This window comes from Conger conger, chromosome 17 (genome assembly GCF_963514075.1).
Source record: "Conger conger chromosome 17, fConCon1.1, whole genome shotgun sequence".
Classification (NCBI taxonomy): domain Eukaryota; kingdom Metazoa; phylum Chordata; class Actinopteri; order Anguilliformes; family Congridae; genus Conger; species Conger conger.
Genome location: NC_083776.1, coordinates 7248311 through 7267815, shown reverse-complemented (window position 1 = coordinate 7267815; position 19505 = coordinate 7248311). Strand labels below are relative to the sequence as shown.

Below are 19505 nucleotides of genomic sequence, written 5' to 3'. Positions count from 1 at the left end.
TCTTCATTTGGAAGAGTAAAATGCTGCATCTTGCCGTTTTTAAGGAACAGATCCTGTAGTGGTGCAAACGGATGTGTAAATCATCATTTAGAGGCCGCCTCTCCCTCCGCTCCTGCTCTCACACACACACACACACACGCATGCATGCCTGCTCCTGCTCTCTCTAGATTCGCCTCTAACGCAGAATTATGGCAAGCCGCTGGAAGTATTCTTCCACATTGACTATAAGCCCGATTTCCTTCTCAACGCAGAGTTATTTTTCATTTTAGACCTGCTGGAAAATGATTAAAGTTCACATAACGTTATATGTTACAGGGAAACCGAAGAGCACATCATTATGGTTATGCGTGATGGGGAGACGGTGGCAGTGACATGGTTATTAACGTGCAGTCAATATTGGGGCATTTCGGTTGGAACAGAAACCGCGTGGGGGTTTCGCTGCAGGTGATTCCGCTCTCTCGGGTGGAATGGCGAGTATGGGGGTGGGAACCCCCTCCCATCTGCAATGCCGTGGGACTGACCGGCGTGGAGGGAGAGGAATGGGCCGGCCTTCACAGGGGCCTGAGCCAATCAGCACGGGCCAGTGGCTGCAGGTGACCAATGGGGAGCAGAGCTGACCTCTGAATGTCAAAAACGCCTGCCACTGCCCGGATCACTACAGAAATTGGTGCTGCCAGAATTGGCCTCCCGACTTTAGCCGTCCTGGCGCCTGACTCTGGGAACTCTGCTTTTTCACTTGTATATTGGCCGAATGGATCTGAAGGGCGAGCTGGAATATGAACAGAAACAGGAACTGTAGCTCGGAATGTCTTCCTGTGATCAGGGAAAGTGCTGTACAGTGCTGGAACAATTTAGTCCTCCAAAAAGCTTCTACAGAAACGACCATTACATTAGAGAAAAGGAAGATGCCCGATCCACTTCAAGGCTGCTGTGGTCTGTAGACTAATGTACTGTGTGTGCAAGGAGAGTGATGAAGCTAATGTAATTCACAGAGCACAGGACTGTAGAACTTTAATGCTTCTTCTGAATTTGTGGATTGTGCCTGGAAGGCAAAGGAAGGCAAGGAGGTTTCTATTTGTTCAGTTGCTTATCTGCTCAGGACCGGAGTAAAAAATACTGCCTGAGCATCCCAGCTGAATGTCCCGGCATCCGTTAGATTTTAACGCGACAATGCCTCACTAAATGAAATGTCCCGCTGTAGGAATTCAACCTAATTTACGAGCGTAACTTCATTTTTATGTCTCATTACGTTGGGTGGAATTTAGCTCGTTTCCCCGCGTATAAATCTGTTTTGGCACAGACCGAAGTGCTGCAGTTTCTGAATGTTTTCATTTCCTAACACTTGTGCGGTCCCTCTTGGTTGGAGAGTTATTACCCGTAAGGCACCTCAGTGAGCCCTCGCTGGTGGGCGGTGTCTGCCGTTAACCTCGCCGTGTTCATTACGCCAGGCCCTGTTGGCGGGTCTCCCCAGCCTGGGACTGCTGCCAGAACAGTGCTATTATTTCAGCTGCTACTCACTGCTGAGGGAGAGCGGGGCTCTGGAGACAGAGAGGGAGAAATAGAGGGACCGGGAGAAGGAGAGGAAGAGAGGGAGAGACCGAGAGAGGGAGAGAGAGACCGGGAGAGAGGGACCGAGAGGGAGGGAGGGAGAGAGGGACCGAGAGGGAGGGAGGGAGAGAGGGACCGAGAGGGAGGGAGGGAGAGAGGGACCGAGAGAGAGAGAGAGGGAGGGAGGGAGAGGGAGAGGGAGAGGGGGAGGGAGGGAGAGGGAGGGAGGGAGAGGGGGAGGGAGGGAGAGGGAGAGAGGGAGGGAGAGGGGGAGAGGGAGGGGGAGGGAGAGAGGGAGGGGGAGGGAGAGAGGGAGGGAGAGAGGGAGAGGGAGAGGGAGGGAGAGTGACCGAGAGAGAGAGAGAGACACCGAGAGCGATAGAGAGAGAGAGAGGGAGAGGGAGAGGGAGGGACATGGTTTCCTCTGGTCCTTCTTTGCTAATTTTTTTACTATGTCCCCTCCCTCTTAGTCATGATTTCCTCTCCCATTGCTCTCCAGCACAACAGTAAATTGCTCCCTCAGCTGAATGACTGCAGGAGGAGGATGGAGATCGGAGGTGGGCAGAGACATGGGGAGAGAGAGGCCTAATGACGTTATTTTATGGAAATCTAACCTCGCTCACGGAGCTGTTCTGTGTTTTATGAGGTTGTAGCCTGGGGAGAAATCAGCCGCCCCTAATGAAATTTAAAGAGTTAGGGCTGCAGTCCTGCATTTATCAGGCTGTGATTTTACTGTAGTTTACAGACCAGCCTTAAGACCCTGCTTTTCGCTGTTTGTGTGTGTGTGTTCAATTTAAAAGGTTGCACTTTCAACCCCATACGAACACAGGTCCTCACACTTGTTATGGATACACTGTTGAGTTATGTAGTTATTTGTGAAGTGCTGGGATCCCGAACACTACCACTCGTCCACATCCTCCCAGACACAGAGATGAAGGTTTCAGGTTCATCATCTCCGTATGTGATCCAGTGCAGGTTTTTATTCAACTGTGCCGTGATATGCAAAGGCTTATTAATGTTACTGGGAAGGATGATAATTTTTGTCCTACCGTATTTAGCATTTGAGATTGACTTGTTTCTGTTTTTTAACAGTATAAATGATTCCCTCCAACTTCAACTTTCTTCACTTTCTTAGAGGGCAGAGATATCGGAGATATAGACATTAGATATCCATACAAAACCGGTTTATACCACGACTACAAATCCCCTTTGCTACTTTAGATCTTTATTTGTTCAACTTTTATTATTCCTGTGCCGCCTGTGGTCGGCGGTGGCTTATGAGATATTTGCGCACGCAGTGGCCGAGGCAGGTGTAATTTAGTCTGGGTCCGGGAAGGGAGCACTCTTGGCGGGAGCGGGTGAGCCGTCTCTCGCTGTGCGACTGTATTAATGTCCGCCGCTGTGGAGGAAGGACGGCAGAGTGACCTTCAGAACCCTCGCCTTTCCCCGGGACGACCAGGCTCTCTCTATAACTTATGATGTGCTGCATGTCCTCAGGTTATTGAAGAGGCTGAAGTGTATTAGAAAAAAGGGGAGATGTTTCCGTATATATTACGCTGGATATGAACGTATTAAAGATGGCGGCTGACCACAGAATGCCCAAGTGGATTGTAGCCTGGGTACCGTCCCCATGTTTGTCCTGTTGAGAACGTTTATGTAGCGCTACGCTCCTGCGGTTAACAATTCAGATGGGTTGTTTGTTTCTCTTTATTCATACTGAGTAGGCAAAGTCCTGAGAGATGCTCATTCTCTGAAGCGTTTTGCTGATCGTTTGAAGGATGATTTACCACCTCAGTAGGGTGGCACTGGGCAGAGGCAAATGGAAGGAGTTCCATATTTTAAAGAAAACCGACATGTTTATAGATTTGTTCCATACTTCTTAAAATGCAGATCTTTGTAAATACATTGCATTGCCTGAAGGCGTATGTATACAGGAGATGCATTGCATTCTGAGAACATGCTTAATGTGCCAAACATCGACGCCGTTCCGTGATTAAATGTTGTTTTTCGGGGTGGTTTTCCGAAATAAAGAAATGACCTCTAGTGACCTTGTGAAATAATGAAATGTAATTAAAGATGGAACACAAAAGCCTCAAGATTACCTTTGTCGTCTTGTGAATGACCGCACAAAAGGCGGCCGATGTCAAATTTCGGTTTCGCGCGGCTTCGCTATCGTAGCGGAAAGACGGTTTCCACTCCACCTCCCACTCCTCCATCGGGTGCCTTTGAGCACCGCCGTGTTGTGAATCACGACTCACCTGCCGGAGAGCCAGCTCCTCTGTCTGCCGTCATTATTCTCCTAACAGAGCGGCCCTTCTTCACAAAGGGGCGGCGAGCCTTTCCTGGATTAGACCGTTTCTTAAAAGATGAGTGAACTCATCAGAGCTTTGGAAGGCTGATAAGACCCGGAGTGACCCAACGCTGAGGGCAGAATACAGGCTAGCTCTGTGGCTAAATGTGGGCTAGCTCTGTGGCTAAATGTGGGCTAGCTCTGTGGCTAAATGTAGGCTAGCTCTGTGGCTAAATGTAGGCTAGCTCTGTGGATGAATGTAGGCTAGCTCTGTGGATGAATGTGGGCTAGCTCTGTGGATGAATGTAGGCTAGCTCTGTGGCTGACTGTGGGCTAGCTCTGTGGCTGACTGTGGGCTAGCTCTGTGGCTGACTGTGGGCTAGCTCTGTGGCTGACTGTGGGCTAGCTCTGTGGATGAATGTGGACTAGCTCTGTGGCTAACTGTGGGCAAGCTCAGAGGAATTTTCCCACACGTCAGCCCGGTTCATGATGTCTGTAAAGATCAGTGGTCTAGGTAACTGAGGAAAAACTTAATCGAGTTTGCTTTCTTGAAACCCAGCTGATGTCACGTCAGCTATGTGACTCCATTACGGCTCTGCACTGAGCTGTATACCTCCATTACGGCTCTGATCACAGGTTGTGTTCGCTGGAGTTGCAGTCAGTGATGGGGTGATGGTGAAGAAACGCATTTGTACTGCAGACGGAACCAGGCGATGCCCCACATCCCCCACCCACACAGGAAAATCCGCACCTGAGCCTGCAGCCAGCTGTCTGGCGCTACATGGGCTTCCCCCGCCAGCAGCCTGGCCTCATTATTCATACCGCCATTAGCATTGCTATCTCATCCCCTGGGAACCACAGCAATGGGTATTTCCCGCTGTAGCAGGACAGGAATAACTGTTGGCTCATATAACTGTTGCTTCTCGATATGACAAGGTCGAGCCGACAGGATTGATCGTGCGGTGAGAGAGGGGGGGGAAGGGGGGGTAAAGGGTTAAAGCGCTCACCTCTCCCGAAGCAGGGTGCGCTGGACGTTCCGCGACAGCGTTTCAGGCTGGCCTCCAGGGTCATGTGACAGGAAAGCGGGTGCTCGCACTTCCTGCCGTCCCAGCCCTCCCTGCAGTCGCAGCGCCCGCAGTTACACTGGCCGTGACCTTCAGAGAGAGAATTACACTGCCTGTGACCTTCAGAGAGAGAGTTATACTGCCCGTGACCTTCAGAGAGAGAGAGTTACACTGGCCGTGACCTTCAGAGAGAGAGTTACACTGGCCGTGACCTTCAGAGAGAGAATTACACTGCCTGTGACCTTCAGAGAGAGAGAGTTACACTGGCCGTGACCTTCAGAGAGAGAATTACACTGCCTGTGACCTTCAGAGAGAGAGAGTTACACTGGCCGTGACCTTCAGAGAGAGAATTACACTGGCCGTGACCTTCAGAGAGGAAATTACACTGCCTGTGACCTTCAGAGAGAGAATTACACTGCCTGTGACCTTCAGAGAGAGAGTTACACTGGCCGTGACCTTCAGAGAGAGAATTACACTGCCTGTGACCTTCAGAGAGAGAGAGTTACACTGGCCGTGACCTTCAGAGAGAGAATTACACTGCCTGTGACCTTCAGAGAGAGAAAGTTACTCTGCCTGTGACCTTCACTGTGACCTTCAGAGAGAGAGAGTTACACTGGCAGTGACCTTCAGAGAGAGAATTGCACTGCCTGTGACCTTCACAGAGAGAAAGTTACTCTGCCTGTGACCTTCACTGTGACCTTCAGAGAGAGAGAGTTACACTGGCAGTGACCTTCAGAGAGAGAATTGCACTGCCTGTGACCTTCAGAGAGAGAAAGTTACACTGCCTGTGACCTTCACTGTGACCTTCACTGAGTTACACTGCCTGTGACCTTCACTGTGATCTTCAGAGAGAGAGTTACATTGCCTGTGACCTTCACTGTGAGTGTGTGTGTGTGTGAGGCAGCGTGTGTGTGTGTGTGTGTGTGTGTGAGGCAGCGTGTGATGTGGTGTTTGTGAGTTGTGCTCATCTGCCTCCTTGTTCTTAGATGCTTTAAAGCACCACTCGTGCTGCTGGCTCTGGCTAAATCATCCCAAGGCAAATCTTAGGTTGATACCGTTTGATGCACTTTGCATTTTATGTAGCATTAAATGCAACGTATTGTATCTTGAAGCATGTCAGTATTACATATCCTGAACAACTATCATCCGTGCGTCATCTTAATTCTTAAGTAAATGCAATTTTCTCTATTTTAAGGTAGAAAAATATACAATAGTCTCAAAACCTTTGCTTGTATGTGTGGGTTAAAATTGTGTGCTCGCCAGAGAGAGGAGGAGGGGGTCTGTCACAGATAATTATGCATTCAAAATGAATAATAATGATGATCATAATGATGTGTAAGACGGAGCTTTGGGGCTCTGCCACCCCATAATGCCTTGCTCATTGCTTTAGTTAGGCAGTTTTTGAGCTTCGATTAGCCTAATTGAAGCAAATCACTGCTGGTCATTCAAACTAACGATCACTGTTGATGAGGAAGGTCACTGATGATGAAGAAGTGGGCGAGAGTGCTAATGCTCAAGACATGGATTTATTTTCCGGGCAGAATTGCTTTTGTCTCATCAGATCTGTTGCGTAAACTGTAAAATAATGCAACATCTGCGGGGGCTTGTCTTATGAATGTAGAGCAGTAATTGTTTTGAGCTTCCAGGGAATAAAATGTTCTGTGGGGAAAATTGAGATGGTGTTTTCACTGCCAAAATGAACGCCTCAGTGAAAATACTGCCAGTGACGCGTGTCTGAGTGAGAGGGAGACACGCAGGTGTCTTAAGTCCTTGTGAATGCTCTGTGGCACCCTCTCTCCCTCCCTCTCTCCCTCGCTCTCTCACTCAATTCAAATAATCAATATGTTTTCTTGACTTGAAATGCATACAGTATATCGCCAAAGCATTATTTGCATGTAGTTTTAAATAGAATGGAAAAAAAGTGCTTTAAACATTTACCCCCAAGTGTCAATGAATTATTTCCAAGACAAATAGTGAAATAAGATGAATTAGAAAGATAAAATGTGAAAATAAAGTGAAATGTGTACATTACTGTTGCATTGAAGATGATACTGCATCTCTCGCTCTGTCTCTGAAACTGAATGGCAGAATTAAAGCGGTGAAATAGTCTGGTCTGGTCTGAGTTAAATCTTCCCTCACATTTCCACCGCGTCTCTCCCTCCCTGACATCCTCTTCCTCCTCACACTCACTGGAAGGCCCTTGTTTGCTCTACTTCTGCGAGCAGCTCTGCCGCTCTCCTCTCTTATCAGGGGAGCGCTCTTTTCTGTGCGGAGATTATCTGCCGGTGGGCTGTTCTTTCCACGTCTTTGTTCTTTCCACTTGTTTTTATTTCTTTCTGTTCTGTAGCATATGGAGCTGCAGAAATCTCAGGACTGTGGTGTTGTAACTTCTCATCTGCTGTTGTAGCGCGCACAGACGTTCTTGCGTTCTCCTGCTCTGTAAATGTTTCTGTTTAGAGTCCACCCTTCAGACTTTCTAATGTACAGTGCGTATTTATATTTTTAGAAAGTGTGTATTCCTATATATTTTTAGAAAGATTGCATTTTTTTTTTTTGCTTGCTGAATCCATTCTTTCCCCTCATAGTTGCTGTTCACTGGCAGATATTTAACCTGAGCAGTGTGTACTGATGAATTTATAATATTTTATTGTGTTTTTTATCTTTTATCCTTCAGTGCGTTACTTGTGCTCTGAACAGACAGCCGGTGAAATGAGCCAATAATCGATAGTAATAGCTACTCACTCTGCAGGGGTGACTTTTGTCCAGTGTGTGTGTTTTTGGGTGTGATTGGCAGTTTGGTATTCAGTATCGACGGGCTCTCTACCCTACTGGGGCATCATCCCTGTGCACAGTGCTGCTGTTTTAATGGCTTTTCATATCCAAAGACACGACCTCTTAATCCCTTAAATTCAGACTGTGTGTCAGTGCTGCTCTTTAACAACTTTTCATGTCCAAAGACACAACCTCTTAATCCCTTAAATTCAGACTGTGTGTGAGTGCTGCTCTTTAACAGCGTTTTCATGTCCAAAAACACAACCGTTGTGTCTGGACTGATCTGTGCGATGTCTGCTGTCTATGCTGCCAAAACCAAGCTTCATTTCCTGAAGCTCATTTCCTGGTCTGGTTGAGATGTGCTGTTGGCTCCAGCATAGGCATTTCAGCCACAATACAGTCAAAACACAGAGGCAATCATTGTTCTCCATCACTGGCAAATGGGCTGAATGTTTGATGTAATCTGCGTGTCATGGCTGCGTTTCTGTAGCTATGCGGCGCTTCTGATGAATAAATGTCAACGTGAATATCTTATGCTTCTAGCCCTTTATTTATTAGATGTTTTTATGATCGTTATAAACGAGATGGACTAAAAGTAATTAATCTCACTTAACATTTGTGCCAAAAACATTCCTGCTCAAATCTGGATGAAGTATCAGACTTCTAAATAGTTTCCTTCCAAATGCAATGAAGTACAGACAGAGGAAGTGAGCTTTCTGATGTTTTCAGTTTGATAATTGTTCTGTTTCCACGAGGCAGATACCCAACCCATTAATTTTTTCGTGAACAAATAATAAATGATAGTTGATGAGTTTGAGTTCAAGCAAAGAAACTGCTGTAAACAAATGTCACATCAATTCCAAAATGAAAAATGTATCATGTAGAAATGGCCACATTTTTATCATAATTCGGCAACAAATCATACCACGATTCAACAAACCCAATAACGTAATGGCAGAACCATTAATCAAACAAATGCATCTGTCATAACTTTATTAACGCTCGTATTTGCGCGAGTGTCGCTGCGTGTTGCAAGGAGTCACGGGAGCACCTGAAAGACGGGCGTGACCTAAGATGGCCGCCTGGCTTACCGGAGCAGAAGTCGTCGACCTAAGATGGCCGCCGGGCTTACCGGAGCAGAAGTCGTCGACCTAAGATGGCCGCCGGGGCTTACCGGAGCAGAAGTCATCGACCTAAGATGGCCGCCGGGCTTACCGGAGCAGAAGTCGTCCACCTAAGATGGCCGCCGGGGCTTACCGGAGCAGAAGTCGTCGGAGTAGCGGTCGTAGGTGGAGTGGCAGCTCCGCTCGTCGCACTCACAGGTGTCCCCGTGGATGTCGCCCCAGTCGCCCGACGGGTCCACGTCATGGCAGGTGCACTCGCCGCAGATGCAGGTCCCTGCGGAAGCACACACGCGTCACGGACGCTCGTTCAGACGGAGCTCCTCCCTCTGTAAACTACCGGCAATATGCAGTGAGACGCATCTCTCCTTTAGGTAAACTGGGTCACTGCTGAGCTGAGTGGCCTGTTCTTGTCGCTATGCTGGTATTTGGTTCAGTTGTATCACATTCATATTTACATTTTACATTTTAGTTATTTGGCAGACACTTTTAATCCAATTTCTGGTACAGCTGGTCACACACACACATACACACACACACACACACCTACACACATACATACACACACACACACATACACACATACATACACACACACACACATACACACATACATACACACACACACACATACACACATACAAACACACACTGCTGAGGCCTTCAACCTAGACCCTCTTCCCTGTTTCCATTTATTGATTTAATGTGGCTCAAGTGCGAGTTACTGTTTTTCGTGTGTCTGAAATGTTTTTCTTTGAAACTATCCTCACCTTCTGGCTTTATTGCTGGGTTGTGAGTCCGGTATTTTATGGAGAGGTGTGGTATAAAATGGAGCCCGGGTACGGAACGATAAATACATCCGCTCCAGTTCAGTGAAGTGGCCGCTCCCTGCCCACAGAAAACGTTCCTCTAACTCAGCCAGTGATTCTGGGTACATTCATAAGGGCAAAGCCTGAACATTGTGTCCAGTGTTCACGTTGAGATATGATCAGAGTTTCTTTCTTTTGGCCGATAATCAGAGAGGATGTTCTTCCCTGATGTGGATTTAGGAGCTGAAGGAGAACTGTTGGCTGTAGAGGCAGGTTGTCACAGTAATGTTGGGGGAGGGGGGGGGACTACAGCAGCAGAGCTGAGAGGCCGAGTAGATGAGGGCAGGCCCTGGACAACAGATTGATTGATGGGCGGACAGATGGACAGATGAGGGAATGGATAGATGAAGACGGACAGTACTAGAGGTAATGGGCAGCGGGCTGGATGGGTGAGGAAGACGACGATCAGGCCAGTGAAGAGTGCTCCCCCCCAGTGTCCCCCCACATTTTAAAATTTTATTATTGTTATTTCTTTTATTATTATTATTTTTTGGCATACGCCCTGTTCCCTGTCGCATACGCCCTGTTCTGGGGGAGTTCAGCTCAAAGTGGGTAAAAGCCTCAGAAGTACCCGCCGTGTTTCATGAAATGTACGTGACAATCTACCGCAAACGTAAACAGAAAACGGCGGAGCGGAAAAGGGGAAAGGGAAGCGGGGGAGTTGTTGGCCGCGATTGCGGAACGCTGGGGCGCTCCTCATCGTCCGAGCTCTGAGTCTGGATCCTGCGGCTCTTACGGCTTCGGGGTCCTCTGCCGCCTGCCCTGAATTCCCCGCTGTTTTTACGAACGCTTCCCGGGTAATTTCAGGCCTGGCTCGCCCGCCGGCTCTTCCAGACGGCTATGAATTGTTCGGGGGGATGTCCAGGACGGGCGATCTTCCTCTCTCCGCTCTGAGTGATGGTTTGGGAGCGGCGCCAGAGGCCCATCATTCCCGTTTGTAGCGGTCGGTTCGGGTGAGGCGGCCGGCAGGAGCCGTCCCGGCCCACAGCTTCCTGGGAGATCCCCCTCTCCCCCGACGTGTTCCCCCGATCACAGCCTTTCCTTTCGGTGACCCAATTAAAACCGCGACGCGGTGTGAGGACTCGTAGGGAGCTGAGGTTGGGGGGTGATGTTATGTTTGGGGGGGGGGGGTGATATTGAATTACACATATTGATACAGTCCCCGTGAAAGATGATGCGTGTGGCATGTGGCATCTGCATTTAAAGTGCTTTTTGACACACACACACTCACACTCACACTCACACTCACACACTCTCACTGTCACTCTCACACACACACTCTCTCACACACACACTCACACACACACACACTCACACACACACACACACACACTCTCATACACACACACACACACACACACACCTCGGTTGCTGCAGATTTTTCCATCTGGAGACGTGCAGCGTTTCTTGCTCTCCCACGGGCTGATGTCGCACTGGTATTCGCATTTGTCGCCATGCCAACCAGCCTGGCAGTAACAGTTTCCACAGTAGCACTGTCCGTTGCCTGAAAGCAGAACAGTCAGCGAACACACAACACACAGTCAGAGAGCACACAACACAGTCAGAGAGCACACAGAACACAGTCAGAGAGCACACAACACACAGTCAGCGAACACACAACACACAGAGCACACAGAACACAGTCTGAGAGCACACAGAACACAGTCAGAGAGCGCACACAACACAGTCAGAGAGCACACAGAACAGTCAGAGAGCACACAACACACAGTCAGAGAGCACACAGAACACAATCAGCAAGCACACAGTCAGAGAGCACACAACACACAGTCAAAGAGCACACAGAGAGCACACAGAACAGTCAGAGAGAACAAATGATTTCACCATTTCTGTGGCTCCTGTCTTCCTCCATCACTGCAGACTACAAAACACGGACGGTGTGCAGGTTAAATGTGTAAGAGCTTATTACCTACCGTACCGTGGGATTAAAGATGTTCACTGCTTACTGCACATTAACTGCACATTCAATTACAGTTAATATGGGACACATTCAGGCTTTATTAATTTAATCTTTGGAAACACTTTAATTACATTTTTTCCTCTTAAACTGAGGCAATGGAGGAACTATAGTGCCCTTTTAATGAAAGCTTGGAGTCGTCCATTATTTCCTATGTAATTAAGGACAGAGGGCAGACGGAATGCCTTGAGGGAACTTCCTACAGGTGAGCGGAGTCGGCCAGCCTCATCTTGATGTGTGTCCAATTAACACGTTTCCAAACATACTTTGTTTAAACTTTGTTTAAACTTGCTGCCTGTTTTCTTTTTTTCTTTTTTCTTTTTTTTTTTCGTGATGCAACCTGGGAGAATTATTTAATCTATTTTTGAGTCTTAAACTAATCCTGGGCAATACCTCCCACAGTAACTTACAGAAACTTTAGTAATTCTGACCTCTCTCAAAATAACTGCAGCAAATTCTCTTGAATGAACCTTGTGCTGTCGTTCCATGGGTAGAATGAACACTGGTTTAATATTATAATACAGAGTTTCAGAGCTTATTGTACTTTACCATATCATACAGTACGCACACGTCAATAAAGCCATGAATGTGTGAATGGATATGGTCGCAGTGTAGAGTCCTTAGTGTGTTAGCTGGGTCAGAGGTTATTGTTGTACAATGTCAATGAACATAAACTGCTTCTGTAAATGTCTAGTGATGCCAGTATCAATGGCAAGAGTCAAAAAGGCTAAAGAACATTTAGCAACTCAATATATCCCATTGGCTGAATGTGTGACACTGGTTGTGCCCCAGTGTATTTTCCGGTTTCAGCAAATATGCTAAAATATGTGAAAGCAATAAACAAGTTGGATAAAGGCATCAATAATGAGCATAATCATAAGCATCATAATTAGAGATGAACCAGATTCCCCATTGTAGGTCATGATTTGAGTTGGATTCTGACAGGAAGTGTGCGGGAGCGGTTGGATTTTGACAGGAAGTGTGCGGGAGGGGTTGGATTTTGACAGGAAGTGTGCAGGAGAGCTTGGCTTTCGACAGGAAGTGCGGGAGGGATTGGCCTTTGAGAGGAAGTGTGCGGGAGTGTGTTTCACAGGGTGTGTGTGTGTGTGTGTGTGTGTGTGTGTGAGAGAGTGTGTGAGCAAGTGTGTGTATGTGTGAGTGAGTGCGAGAGTGAGTGAGTGCGAGAGTGAGTGCGAGAGTGAGTGCGAGAGTGAGTGCGAGTGTGAGTGTGAGTGCGAGTGTATGTGTGTGCGTGAGTGTGTGTGTGTGTGTGAGTGAGTGAGCGTGTGCACGCGTGTGCGTGTGTGTGTTAGTGTAGTGTGAGTGTGTGTGTGTGTGTGTGTGTTAGTGTATGGTGTGTGCGTGTTAGTGTACGGTGTGTGCGTGTGTGTGTGTGTGTTAGTGTAGTGTGAGTGTGTGTGTGTTAGTGTAGTGTGTGTGTGTGTGTTAGTGTAGTGTGTGTGTGTGTGTGTGTTAGTGTACGGTGTGTGTGTGTGTTAGTGTAGTGTGAGTGTGTGTGTGTTAGTGTACGGTGTGTGTGTGTGTTTGGCGCAGGCGTGTGTGTGTTAGTGTACGGTGTGTGTGAGCGTGGCGCAGGCGTGTGTGTGTAGTGTGTGCGTGGCGCAGGCGTGTGTGTGTGTAGTGTGTGTGTGAGTGTATGGCGCAGGCGTGTGTGTTTGGCGCAGGCGTGTGTTAGTGTAGTGTGTGCGTGGCGCAGGCGTGTGTGTGTGTAGTGTTAGTGGCGCAGGCGTGTGTGTGTGTAGTGTTAGTGGCGCAGGCGTACCTCCACACACCTCTCCCGTCTCCTCGTCGATGCAGGCGTGTGTGTGTAGTGTTAGTGGCGCAGGCGTGTGTGTGTGTGTTAGTGGCGCAGGCGTGTGTGTGTGTGTGCGTGACGCAGGCGTGTGTGTGTGTGTTAGTGGCGCAGGCGTACCTCCACACACCTCTCCCGTCTCCTCGTCGATGCAGGCGTGTGTTAGTGTAGTGTGTGTAGTGTGTGTGTGTGTTAGTGGCGCAGGCGTACCTCCACACACCTCTCCCGTCTCCTCGTCGATGCAGGCGTGTGTGTTAGCGTAGTGTGTGTGTGTGTGTGTGCATGACGCAGGCGTGTGTGTGTGTGTTAGTGGCGCAGGCGTACCTCCACACACCTCTCCCGTCTCCTCGTCGATGCAGGCGTGTGTTAGTGTAGTGTGTGTAGTGTGTGTTAGTGGCGCAGGCGTGTGTGTGTGTGTTAGTGGCGCAGGCGTGTGTGTGTGTAGTGTTAGTGGCGCAGGCGTGTGTGTGTGTAGTGTGTGTAGTGTGTGTGTTAGTGGCGCAGGCGTACCTCCACACACCTCTCCCGTCTCCTCGTCGATGCACTCGCTGTCGTCGCACTCGCAGAAGGGGCCGCTCACGAGCCCGCGCCCGTCCGGGTCCCGGCACATGCAGCTGCCGCAGTGACAGGAGCCTGCGGGGGATTACCCATCAGCCCCCGCTCTGCCCCTCCACCCCTACCATACGTCACACGTCTGAATGACACGTGGCTCCTCTTCCTACGCTCACCCCACACCGTGGAGTATCCCCACTGAAAATTCCAGCTGTTTTCATCTGTGTGTTTCATACTTCTACCCGGTCATAGCTGGTCTGTGGCTGGTTTAACTGGTTAAACTGGTTTAACTGATAACCGGCTGGTGGACTAGCTGAAAATATAGGCTGGTCAGCTGGTGAATCGTTGGTTGACCAGCTAAATGTGTCAAACACAGCAGAAACGGGCTTAATCACCTTGGCCAGCATTGGCTGCTTTTAACGGGAATTTTCAGCTGGAGTGTCTTATTCTGGCACACTTTATTTCTAACAAAACAACATCAATATAGGTCCATATCTTCATCGATATGAGCCAAACTGGTATGGAGATTCTGTACTCTGGAATGTGGGAATGTTGTGGAGATTCTGTACACTGGAAAGGGGGAACGTTGTGGCGATTGTATACACTGGAAGGTGGGAATATTCTGGTGATCGGGTACCCTAGAAGGTGGAAATGTTATGGAGGTTGTGTACTCTGGAAGGTGGGAATGTTGTGGAGGTTGTGTACTCTGGAAGGTGGGAATGTTGTGGAGGTTGTGTACTCTGGAAGGTGGAAATGTTGTGGAGGTTGTGTACTCTGGAAGGTGGGAATGTTGTGGAGGTTGTGTACTCTGGAAGGTGGGAATGTTGTGGAGGTCCCATACCTCTGTTTGAGCAGAGCACTCCCTGCGGGTTTCTGCACAGCTCTTTGCTCCTGCGTTTGGAGAGGTTGCAGTCCTCCTGGAACTGGCAGGCCTCCCCGAACCGGCTCTCCTCACAGGTACACTTCCCGCAATCGCAGGTGCCATGACCTAGGGGAGCAAACCAACCCGTGTTACAGCCAGTGGAGCCCGGACAAAGTTTTGTCGTCAAACGGCTGGTCTGGCGGCCATCTTGTGTGCCCGGCTGGAGAGCGCTCGTGGTGTGAGTCATGGTTTCTGCAGTTTCGAAGAGGGGAGGGTAGTAAAAGTTAATGTGCTTTCCAGCCATAAACACCACTGTCTGTGCAAGTATTTCCACGTGTGTGTGTGTCTATGAGGGAAGGAGAGTTTGACTGTAGTGTTTGTGTGTCCATGTGTGTTTGTTTCAAAAATAAATTTTAGATGCATTTGTTCCTGAAAATAATGTGTGAACTGGAAAATGTATTCTCCTAATTGGGATACATTACTGTGCCTCTACAAAGTTTTTGAAATTTAGGACCATTAGTGCTTCTTGGAAAAAATGAGTGCTGGGGTTATTATGGAGTGTTTCCCTGGCCAGCTGGACCAGCTCATCTCTGAGCCCTGCTGCTCTCTGTCTGATATCTCCCACCTCTCTGTCTGATATCTCCCGCCTCTCTGTCTGATATCTCCCGCCTCTCTGTCTGATATCTCCCGCCTCTCTGTCTGATATCTCCCACCTCTCTGTCTGATATCTCCCACATCTCTGTCTGATATCTGATATCTCCCGCCTCTGTCTGATATGTCCCACCTCTCTGTCTGATATCTCCCATCTCTCTCTCTCTGTCTGATATCTCCCACCTCTCTGTCTGATATCTCCCGCCTCTCTGTCTGATATCTCCCACCTCTCTGTCTGATATCTCCCACCTCTCTGTCTGATATCTCCCACCTCTCTGTCTGATATCTCCCATCTCTCTCTCTCTGTCTGATATCTCCCGCCTCCCTGCCTGATGTCTCCCGCCTCTCTGTCTGATATCTCCCGCCTCTCTGCCTGATATCTCCCGTCTCTCTTTCTGATATCTCCCATCTCTCTCTCTCTGTCTCTCTGTCTGATATCTCCCGCCTCCCTGCCTGATATCTCCCGCCTCCCTGCCTGATATCTCCCGCCTCTCTGTCTGATACCTCCGTCTCTCTCTGATATCTCTCTCCTCTCTCTCTCTCTCTCTCTCTCTCTCTCTCTGATATCTCTAGTCTCTCTTGCTCAGTTCATCCGCTCTGGTGTATGCGCTGTATCATCCAGCCCATTGCAAATTAAGGCATTTTAATTTTTCCACACTTCCTCCTATTTTTAAGCACTGTATAAATCTGGGCTGTTTAGAACAAAACACAAGGGAGCTTTAAAACCTCTCTTTTAAACGGTTTAAAGAGTCTGTGTAGAACTGCTTATAGAGACCCACTGCTGCTGACAGAATGTGATCAGAGTGCGGACACGGGATCGCATGACAGGGGCGTCTAAAAGGGCCGGAGTAACGCTCTTAAATGTTTCTGACAGCTCAAAACACCAGAGCACACCGCCAAAAAGCTATTTAATCTATAACCGCAGAGGTTGTGGCAATCTTGCTGTAGGTCTTGTTTAGTCTGCCGTGAGCTGATTATGCAGTATGAGTCTGATGAACAGAGACGGATAGAATACATTTATACTTTCATTACCATACACATTACAGAACAGAACTATAAACTGTTAACTGACTGATGCTGTCAAGCAAAAAAAGCCAACAAAAGTATATCCACATTTAATATCCACACTTAAAATCTGCTCATAATTTCGGTTTCCTGTTATACAACCAGTATATTTTGTTTAAAACAGCATGAAGACGTTCAACTGACATCCATGTGAGAATCAAATGGGATCCTATTTTTAGTGTTCAAATATCTTGAGTGGAACATATAAAAGAATCAGGCTTCATTTCCGCTGATAACATGCAAACGGGGGGAAGCAGGAGTTTTCTGTTTCGACGAACCACACTGACTGAGCGGCGTTCTTTATTCATGTTCATGAAGATATTACATCGGACACGCTATCCCAGCACGCCTTGGGCAGGGCTCAGCGTTCAGGTGGAGGTCTGCTATTGGACACGTTGTGTGGAACTAGTTTAGAAACAACAGCTTCATCGCTAACCGAAGGGGGGGAGGTCTGCTATTGGACACTGTGTGAAACTGGTTTAGAAACTAGCGGCTTCAGCGCTAGCGGCCGGGGCGGTCTGGGTGCTGATGTCAGCCGCTGTGCATCGCGCGCTGTTCTCATTTTAACGCCCAAGGTCGTCGGATAGAGGGCTCAATTTGTCATGCCACGCGATGAGCTAAAAGGGGAACATCTGTCGACTCGACCCAGGAGTCTTGTTTGTTTGTTTAATGCGCTGCACATCGGGCTGCGCGAGACAACAAAACAATCACAAACGGGGCCCCCTGGAGGTTCAGGGAGGAACAACAGTTTGGAGACGTCTTGTTTTCTTCTATTCAACGGCAAGAGCAGGGCATTCTGGATACATTGTGATGAGTACAGTACCGTAAGACCCAGAACCGCGAGTCGGTAATTAATCTATGATCCAAGCAGCATATTTAATTACTGTGCATTTCGCCTGTTGACGTTGTGACATTGATTTGTTGCACAGAGACACACGCTGTGTGACCCAAACAGGGCTGTGTTTGAAGTGAATGTGCTGTTGGTAATAATTAACAGCTGATGCAGTCACATTGTTGGAGTGATTTGGTTTATTTTAGTTCCGGTGAGTTTTTATTCACAACAGTTTTCATTGTGCACATCTCAGTGCAGCATGAAAGTTTAGTGCCAAAGCCACTGCCCAAAACCTTTTCTCTATATTCTCAGGAATTTTTTTTTTTTAAGGAATGCAGATTCCAGAAGCATGTTCACTGGTGGCTCCTAAGACAGCCGCTGATTTCAGATCCCTTCTGCTGTTAGCCTTGATTACACACAGCACAGGAGGCAAATAATGAAGGACTGATGGACTAATTCTGATGAAGGAATGGGCAGATGAGCACAATCGCGCACACACACACACACACACACACACACTGACACACTAACACATATGTTATTACATTACATTACATTGCATTATGTGGCATTTAGCAGATGCTCTTATCCAGAGCGGATGGATGGATGGATGGATGGAATTCCAATTTTGCTCTGCAAGAGAATGAACATATTACTTGTAGTAATATGTTCATTCTCTGCTGTGAAGAAACAACATATACTGTACAATCGCACCAATTACCAAGCAATTACACGGGAATGTTTGAGTTTAATGGAATTAGAATGTGTGATGGAGTTTATTTGATAAAGTTTGTTTGATAGAATCTTTACTATTGAATTACAGAGACGGAAGGAGCAAAGGTGATTCTTTCAGTTTGCAGATTTCTACAGGGTAGCGAGTTTGTGGGAGAAAGCTGATCAGGGCTGTTTTTAAATCTTAGCCCCTCGTGTTCCCGGAGAAATGAACTGGTGCCCCACTGGGCCTCGTGCAGCTGAAATGAAACTTTTTTTTTCTGCCCCTAGATACCAGAGTAGATATCAGAGATGCGCTTGGTCACAACGGCAGATCTACCATTGCTAATGTTGGGCTTTAGAGATTCAGAAAGATTTTTGGGAAGCTTTTTATACCTTCAGTGGAATAAACTCGTAAAAAATTGTCAGTCTTTACTTTTAAATTAGAAGGCATATGATAGAATTACCTCTTTAACATCTGCGTTCATGTTTTATTTTTTATATTTTACATCCTATTGTGCCTCGTATTCTTTCCGATAAGTTTGGTTTTGAGTGTGCCATCATCCTGCCAGTAAGGGAACCGCAGTGGAATTGTATGCGCTGGTATTTTGGCTGTCTGTGTCTTTGAGTGGCCGAATAAACCGAACGTACTCAGTGTAATGATGAGGGCCGCGTTCTCTCGGGGTGTTTGGACATAACTCAGAAAGCTCGGCGTAATTCGCTGCAGATGGGCCCTCGTTTCCCACGACAGCCGTCCAGACCGACGGCGCAGTCAGCCGCCCGCTCCGCGTTTCTTCAAAAGACGAGAACAACAACGGCTTCCTTTGAGCGCGGCGCGGAGAGAACACACAGCATTATGGCCCCGTCGCAGCTGCAAGCCGGAGCGAGCGGTATTCCCCTGCCGGAGTTCTGCCTCCGGAATGATCCGGGCATCTGGTCCCGTCATGCGTGTCCTGGTGGCGGTGTGCGGGAGAATACCTCACCTCCTCTCTGTCTGCAGCATTAAGAGAGTCCGGGAGAATACCTCACCTCCTCTCTGTGCGCGGCATTAAGAGAGTCCGGGAGAATACCTCACCTCCTCTCTGTGCACGGCGTTAAGAGAGTCCGGGAGAATACCTCACCTCCTCTCTGTGCGCGGCGTTAAGAGAGTCCGGGAGAATACCTCACCTCCTCTCTGTGCGCGGCGTTAAGAGAGTCCGGGAGAATACCTCACCTCCTCTCTGTGCGCGGCATTAAGAGAGTCCAGGAGAATACCTCACCTCCTCTCTGTGCGCGGCATTAAGGGAGTCCGCCTTGGTGCTAAGGGCAGTCACACTACTCAGCCCTGTGGAGTTCATGCTTTTCCATTACATTACATTACATTACATTATTGGCATTTGG

The 19505-nt window shown here is 48.1% G+C and overlaps 1 protein-coding gene across 1 annotated transcript in view; it reads right to left on the bottom strand.

The window, feature by feature from the left end:
• The window catches only part of itgbl1 (integrin, beta-like 1), a 73048-nt gene that overhangs the window by 30860 nt on the left and 22683 nt on the right, over positions 1–19505 (bottom strand). The window contains exons 3-7 of the mRNA XM_061226987.1: positions 14846–14992; positions 13963–14085; positions 11028–11168; positions 8932–9072; positions 4846–4992 (exon numbers count right to left, since the gene is read on the bottom strand). Coding sequence (XP_061082971.1) covers positions 4846–4992; positions 8932–9072; positions 11028–11168; positions 13963–14085; positions 14846–14992 — 699 coding nt within the window. The remainder of the gene's footprint in view (positions 1–4845; positions 4993–8931; positions 9073–11027; positions 11169–13962; positions 14086–14845; positions 14993–19505) is intronic.